Here is a 7,927-nt window from a genome sequence, read left to right as displayed (position 1 = left end):
TATATATAATAATAATAATAATACAACAATAACAACAGGTCAAATTTGAAATAACTAATAAAATAAAGTAAATAAAAGCTAAAATACGAGCATTGGTTAAGTGTCCTAAGGTGCATGCTCAAATCAGTTTGTGGATACTGCTGGAAACTGTGAATTTCCCCTTGGGGATGAATAAAGTATCTATCTATATATCTATCTATCTATCTATATTTACATAACACCGGTGCTTTTGTTCTCCTTTTCTTTTTTAAAGTAGGATCCTGGTGTTTTTCTGTGAAGCACGGGGATCATGCAACACCAGCAGTATGCAGAGGAGAGAGGTCTTCTGGGCTCGCTGTGTCCTGGGCAGAAGAAGCTGGAGGGGAAGACCTTCTACCTGGACAGTGTGAAGAAACGCTCGACCACCCTGCTGTTGGAGACCATCTCTCTTCTAGGAGGGGTAAGTGTGCGTGAAGGTGAAGGCGAAGGCAGTACGTTTATATATGAGAACTGTAATCAGGTTTGGATCTAGGCACTGACGTTTTAGGTATATAATATCATGCGAGAATTTGGTTTGCTTCCTTCAAAACCTTTTTGCTTCATCTGTCAGGAAAAATGTTGTGTTTTGGCTCTTTTTTGAAGAAGATCTAGTAGTTAAAACCACTACTAATGGTACAGCACGTTCTTAAAAACAACATTTGAACATAAAATATGACAATTCTGTGTCTCTTTATAGTACTGATTGATTGTGAACTAGAATAAGGCACTAAATATGCTCTGTCTATATAAGGAATATAGAGTAAAGTACTGATTGGAAATAAGTGTAAGTAAATAATATTCTACAACAACGAACATGTTTGTACTATTAATGATTTACTATTGATTTCTGATCATTTCAGTGAACAATGCATTGCCAAACTGACAACTTTAATAACACTAAGACTGTCATCGTGGTGAATTATACACCTACTCAAGTCAGTTTGTCCAAGGAAATGTAAATGTCTGACTATGACGGATGTCTCTCAGCAGGAACTAATAAGCACCCGATGTCTTTTTTTTTGTCTTATTCTGAAGAGGATCGAGAGTTTCCTGCACAAAGATGTGAGCTTTGTTGTGACCGGAAGCCAAGAGTGCCTGAAGGACCAGAAGTGTACGGATGGCAAAGCGGCAACAAAAGGGACAAGTGAAGAAGCCCAACGTCCTATAATGACCAGAGAGATTATCCTCAGCAATGACAAACGACGACCAGGAACTCCTCGACCAGTGGTACTGAGCATCACTCGTGCTGTGTTAAAACCTTTTACACTGTATACGGTGTTGCTATTGAATAAATACGCCTTGATATAAAGTAATGTTACTGTGAATAATGTAAGTTTTCATATGTTTGTACGAGAAATGCTACATATAACCATTCAAAAACATATTCTGACTTTGTATTGACTCTTATTTTCATCACTAACTCTGGATGTTACTATAAAGTATAAGCTAGAATGAAAAACTTATATCTGTTATTTTCCCCTGCAGGCTTGTGGCAGCCGTGGGAAGGCCCTGCTTGAAAAAGCCATTCGCAATAATGTAAGTCTTAAACAAAATATGGTCCATCTTACTTATCTGTGGACGCTGGGTGTTGGAGATTTTACTGCCTTGCTTTGTTTGTTACGTTGATTTCATGCTGTCTTGTAGGAAGGACTGCGGAGAAGCAGTGTGTTGGCCAATGCCCGATCATGGGGAGTGAAGATTTTGTACGTGGATGGTATCCTTTTGACTTTTGAATTCCACAATGCTGGCGTGTGTTTACATCTATAGTACAGTGAACCTTTGCTTACAGCAGATGGCGCCACGCAAGCTCCTATGTTTTGTTCTGTGCTGCTGTTTCCTATAGATACATTAGAGGAATTTGCCGTTAACCAGTATAGAAATATCACAGAACAGTGTGGAAGTCTTGTATTGCTCCTTAATGTGGTATCAGATATCCTTTTATATTTGAAACAGTTGACCCGAGAGAGCTTCAGTGTGACACACAAGAGGCCCGAGGTAAGATGTCTTTACACTTCTCAAGATATCCGACTGTAGAAGCTTTTCATGAAAGAATCATTTATGAATGAACTAGTAAAAAACTGTTCAGAAAAAAGACATTTTTAGAGGCATAGTAATTTAAAAGTTCAATTATGAAGAACAAATATAAGAACCATTGAGACTGCTGTAATGTAATTTGCTCTTTAATATGAATAAGTCTTATTTTAAACTCTTCTTTTTTTTTTTTAATGCAGAGGACTTACACCAAACAACAAGGTTCTCATGTTGTCAAAGGTGAGTTTATGTATATATAAATATATATAAGCTGCTAATGTGTTTATTTACCAAAAATACAGTTTGAATGTGGGCTAATTTAGTTTTTTTTATTGTTAATCGTCACTTCTCCTGATCTACAGCTGCAGCTTTGAGGGCTCCCTATCTTAAAATTGAAGACTTGAGCAGGTGAGTTTCATCCCTCATTCACTGAGAGAGTGGACGACTGCTTCTTTCTTGATCATGCAATCTTTTTTTTGACCACTTGGAGCATTGGAGACAATAAGACACTCTCATCTACATAAGGAGCGTTCGACTAGTTGTATACGGGGCTTTTTTGTGTTTTGGGAGTTTTGTGGCCACAATAGTTTCTCCTATACTCTGGCTGAGCTGCATTCAAATGGTTGTAATCTGCAACTTCACCTGTAGATGCCACTAAATCCTACACACTGGTCCTTTATTCCTCTGTTGTTGATTCCAGTTAATCAAGAAAGACCGGCTAGAATTTATCAAAGCAAGGGGAAATTAATTTTTCAGGCCTGCCCCGGTTCATGTAATGGTTGTTCAGTATCAGATTAGATCCTTTTTTGCAGTTCAAGCACAATGACAGTGAAACAACAACGGATGGTGACCCGCCCCCGTGTTTCTGCCCTTCCTACCCCACTGGGCGCTGGCTCTGGAGGTTTGCATTTCAGCCCAGATGATTTTCTTAATTGAACCTGTTAAGGAGTCCCATCGTGTAATGTGACAAGCCCCCCCAGTGATGCGGCTCCCCAGGAGCCCAGAGCTCAAACGGATACGATTTCTATTCCATGAGGCTTTGCAAGCTCCACTGCCTGTTCCAGGATCTCTATGTGCTAACAGGTCTTTTCATTCGCCCTCTCATTTCAGTTAATTGAAGTGCTCTGCCTAGTGCAAAGAGAAATTGAACCCACGACACCTGAAACATTTAAATATTATCCTGGCAGGAGTTGATCTCAGATGTGTTATCTCACATTCAGTTTACTTTATATAACATTCTTCTATATGCATTTAGATGTTCAGTGTTACTGCTCTTTATTTTGTTTTATTTGTTTAATTACATGTTGTGTATTAATGTATGTTGTTTTGTTATCCAACCAGGAAATACAAGCCCTTGTACATGCACTCTATGGCCTTCCCCACTCTGTGGTACAAGGGCCGATTTAGTCCCTTTGAATCTCCTCCTCCTCAGTTGGCAAAATGGACAGAGCAAGAAGAAAGTAAAAGGTTTGTTGAACTATTTGAAGGATATACAGTCGACCATTGTTTGGGTTAAAGTGTATTTCCTGTGTTGCACTGATGTAGGAATCATGCAACAGGAAATAAACTTTATTTAGAAAGTTTGCTTAATTGTCAGTTGTGAAGGATTTATCATAATTGTGATTCATTCCTAATTAGGGAGAAGAAAAAAGTTGAAAGCAGCATTCAGGACAAACCTCCAACGCCACTCAGCTGTAACCCTTCACCTTGGCGGCCGCGGAAAAAGGACCTGTCTTACTGTGAATGCTGCCATCAACCCTTCACTAATCTGGAGGAGGTGAATATCTTTAAGAATTACTTTAGAATTTATTTGCCTTCATTGTTTGTCTTACATTTACATTTGTGTCTTTCCTGACCTTTGCAGCACTTGCAGTCTGATCAGCACCGTGCCTTTGTGCTGGATCTCTCGAACTACAGTGCGATGGACCAACTCGTGGCTGAAATGCTTCCGGGATTCGACCCCGATCCACCTCAACAATCAGAAGAAACGCTGAATCGGTGAGTTTTTATTAATACCTGCCAATGTCCTGATGTTGTGAAAATTCCTGTAATCTGCTTTTTAACTTGACCACAAGGAGCTTTCTGTGTTTTTAAGTGAAGAACTTTTTGTATTCTCTATGTCCTCCTCCTAGACCACCAACTCCCTTGCTCATCCAAGATGTCTGTGAACTGGAGCCTCTCACCGATGTTGAGGCGGAGCATGCTGTTCAAGCTCTGCAGAGACACGGTTCATCATTCAACGCTCACATCTCCAGCCCTAATGCGCGTCCTGTTTCCCATGACCCAGCTAACCCATCACCAGGAGTTCAGTTTCCCTTCCCAAATCCAGCCACTCCACCTGCTGACATCCAGCCTTTCAGCACAAACTCAGACTGCCAGATCCTCCACAGCCATCCTCGCGCTTCAAGCCCAGCCATGCCTGTATTGAACGTTGAACCCCGAGCCCACGACTCGGCTAGCCAGCAGCCTAATACTCACCATTTCTTCCCCTGCCCTGACACGCCATGTCCATCCCCTGACCCTTACTCCCTGCCTCCGGTCCTCAGCCCACAAGTTCCTTATCCCTCCTGCATTATGGAGCCACACTGCCCGTACTCAGACCCTCCTGTTCTCAGTCCTCAGCCGACCACTGCAGAGGAGGCTGTGGGAGGACACGCTTATGAAATGGACACTGCAAAAAGTGTGTCTCAGTTTCTCCCAGCGGTCACATTCCCGCGTTGTCCCTCTACGGCTTTAACAAATACAGAAGGAGTAAAGGGATCAAACCCAGACAATCTTTCCACCAGTGGTTTGGCGTGCGCTACACTGTTTTCACGTAGAGCTCGTTCCCTCCCTCGACAGTCAGCAACGGCACCAAACCCCAAAAAGCGCTGCAGGTCAGCCAGCCCCCAACACAGCCGGAGAAAAAGGAGGAGGATTACAGCGAAATTTGACCACAGTGGAAGCTGGACTGAACACGGGGATCAATCTGCAAAACCAGAGGGCTGTTTATTTACCAGGACTGTATTATCTGACAGGAGACCTTGTCAGATAATACAGTCCTGTCCTAATACAAAGGTCTCTTCAACATGCACTGTGGAAGCGAGTGATTTAAAACAGACTTTCACCATGTTTTGTGTTCCTACTGTACATAACTTCACACAGACATCAAATCAAATGGACATTTTAGGTCACGGTAGCACTTCCGTTGCAGATCAGCCATCACGGCCACTCTCGAAAGCAACTTTTGATCCTCCACTTCAGTCCCCGAATGATAAATCTCTCAGCGCGTTTTCCAGCCAAGACTCTCAACGCTCGTTATCCCACTCCACTTCGGTGTGCATCGAGTCAGCCCTCATCCCAGACTTAGCCGCACCGTCATCATCAGACTCTGACTGGGACTGTGACCTGCTGTCGCGGCTGGGACCGACCTCGACGACTACTCTGCTGCCCACCGAGCAGAACTGCGAGCTCGACAAGGAACTCCTCCACAGGCCGTGCGCCTGGATGCACGACACCAGCTACGAGTCACGTCTGCACACTGTCCTTCAGCCGTCAACACCACCGACCTCACTGTGTGGGGAGGAAATGGACCCCTCTGCTTTTTCCAGGACTGTGGTACAGGTTGTCGAGGTTCAGCACTGATTGCTTCTTTTTCTTGATTGTTTTAAAGAACTGGAAGAACCACTAGTAAGACTTTGACTTTGCAGCTGCATATCCAACCGCAGGAAACAATGTGCAGCACTTAAGCGCTTCAAAATAAGAATAAATATTTAAAAATTGGTGCAAAGTTTTGCTCCTTTTAGAGGTGAATTTTTATTTTTACTTTTATTTTTTGTGGTAGTAGACATTACTTAATGGATGCTGCTTCCTGTGAATTTGAAGTGTCCATTCTCATTTTCCTCTCAACCCCCTAATCCCCCTCGTGCACAGAACCCTCAGCAGCATCCTGTACGTCTTGCTGACTTGGGTCTTTGAGCAGCTATGTCCGGGAACACATGGTGGTATTGAGAATTTAATGAGGCTTTTCTGAAGGGGGGCATTACTCAATTACTGTAAGTGCTGCGTCTGGATCAGATCCCACTTGCGCCGATGTTGGTCGACTCGCACACAACCTGTGAGACAGAAAACTGATTAATGTCAAAGGGCTTTTCCTGCCTTTTGAAGGTTGGCCAGCGGATCGTCTTTGTCAAGGAGAGACGACCGCAGCTACAGGGATGTTTATCATCTTCACATGTAATGTCACCTACCATTAAAGACTTGTCATTGCTCATCACAACAGACAAAACTGCCAAAATGTCCAGAAAATTGCACCTTCTTCTGAATATCTTGCATGGTCATTTAAAACAGATGCAGAGCGAAGCAGCACATGATTTCAGCTGTTCTGTGAAGTTAACTCTTGTACAGTGTTTTTAAATAAATGTTTTTAATCATAAACACTTCCTGTTGCATAGTCTATTAAAAAAACTGTTGCTCAGGTAAAGCAAAGTTAAGAACCGTTGCGGTGTACTGAAGCTGAGTTTCCCCCGGTGTCTTATTAAATGCTGACTTTGCTCGTAGGCTAACAGAGCGAAATGAGGAGGGGAAGGATGAAGTAAGGGCAACAGTGGGTCGATGTGTCCCGTTTGGCTCATCAGTCCAGCATCCAGCTGACACAAACAATATTTGATATCTAATCTCCAAGCCTTGTTACGTAACCCATAACCATCCAGATTTGTTGGAATGAAGAGATCCTTTGTATGGGTGGCCCTGGCTGAAACCACAGCAGCTTGTTGACAAAGAAGGGGAGAACAGTCTTATCTTTGAACTTGGATGACTTTTCGGTTGTTGTGAACTGTGTAGAAGGGGAAAGGAATGTGGGAATTGCGTCTTGTAATTTCCAACAGGCAGCTGAGGGTTCAAGTTCAAGTGAGAAATCCAAAATGTTCTGGTCAAAGTACTTGGCACATCCATTCACAGACTCCCATTTCACAAGATTTGGTGTTGCGAGGTTGATGGATAGTAGTCATGTTTGATCATTAAAGTTATATTTTAATGTTAGATTATGTGTCAAACTCAATTCAGCTGCTATTTCCAAGGTTAAGAATTAATGTTGAGTCCAAATATAAAAGTGTACTAATTAGAAGAAAAGTATTATATATTTAAAATATCAGACATTCAGCCAGAATTGCAAATAACAGAGGTTTTACATCCTGTGTGATTTCTTATAAGGGATTAGCAAAATAATGTGAACTTCAGGGGACCAAAGGCATCAAAAAAACGTCAAACGTAAAGTCAAATCATCTATAAACAAGTAATAGCTGAATTTCATGTTCGGAAAACAACATCCATGGGTATTAGAAGAGTTTAACAAAAAAGCTCAATTAATCTACTCCTTCAGGACTGTGGTTTAATTGAGGTTGACTGACACAGTTAGGCAAACACAGGGTTAGTTTTGGGGTTAGTAGCCTATAATGTAAGAGAAATGTACATTTTATCCTGGGACTCCTTTTTTGGGATCCAGACCATTGATTTTTAGTTGGACACTGCACATATTAGAATTTTTGATCAGATTTACTTACGAGTCTAATGAACAGACAGCAAAATATGCTAAAAAGCCAATTATTCTTAAAAATAAAACCACTTTTAAACCTTATAAAAAAGAAACTAATTTATCTTTTAATAATTAAAATGCATCCTAATGCTGAAACAAATACAATCTAGTATTATCTATATTATACTTTATAGCCTTTTACTCTGTGTACCATCAGGTGTTTAACTATTGGGACCCCGGACCCGAGTTTTGGTACCCATCAGGTCTCTTCAAAGCGCGTGGGTGGGCCCCGTAAAGCCACACGTGCCCCCTGTTTCCAGGTCCACTGCTCCTCGCGCAGCCTCAGAGAAAGAGTGTGTGTGTGTG

General features: G+C 41.9%; 1 protein-coding gene across 1 annotated transcript in view; it reads left to right on the top strand.

Annotated features, from left to right (window-relative positions):
• The window catches only part of dbf4b (DBF4 zinc finger B), a 7,098-nt gene extending 670 nt beyond the window's left edge, over positions 1-6,428 (top strand). Inside the window, exons 2-12 of the mRNA XM_035660088.1 lie at positions 254-439; positions 1,054-1,245; positions 1,504-1,554; positions 1,663-1,732; positions 1,949-2,013; positions 2,250-2,289; positions 2,412-2,457; positions 3,391-3,516; positions 3,688-3,826; positions 3,914-4,047; positions 4,182-6,428. Of these exons, the coding sequence (XP_035515981.1) occupies positions 290-439; positions 1,054-1,245; positions 1,504-1,554; positions 1,663-1,732; positions 1,949-2,013; positions 2,250-2,289; positions 2,412-2,457; positions 3,391-3,516; positions 3,688-3,826; positions 3,914-4,047; positions 4,182-5,673 (2,505 nt within the window). The 5' untranslated portion in view covers positions 254-289 and the 3' untranslated portion in view covers positions 5,674-6,428. The remainder of the gene's footprint in view (positions 1-253; positions 440-1,053; positions 1,246-1,503; positions 1,555-1,662; positions 1,733-1,948; positions 2,014-2,249; positions 2,290-2,411; positions 2,458-3,390; positions 3,517-3,687; positions 3,827-3,913; positions 4,048-4,181) is intronic.
• The last annotated feature ends 1,499 nt before the right edge of the window (positions 6,429-7,927 follow it).

This window comes from Morone saxatilis, unplaced genomic scaffold (assembly GCF_004916995.1).
Source record: "Morone saxatilis isolate NCDOM2014 unplaced genomic scaffold, NCSU_SB_2.0 Contig1, whole genome shotgun sequence".
Taxonomy (NCBI): Eukaryota; Metazoa; Chordata; class Actinopteri; family Moronidae; genus Morone; species Morone saxatilis.
This window is presented reverse-complemented; position numbering and strand designations above follow the sequence as displayed.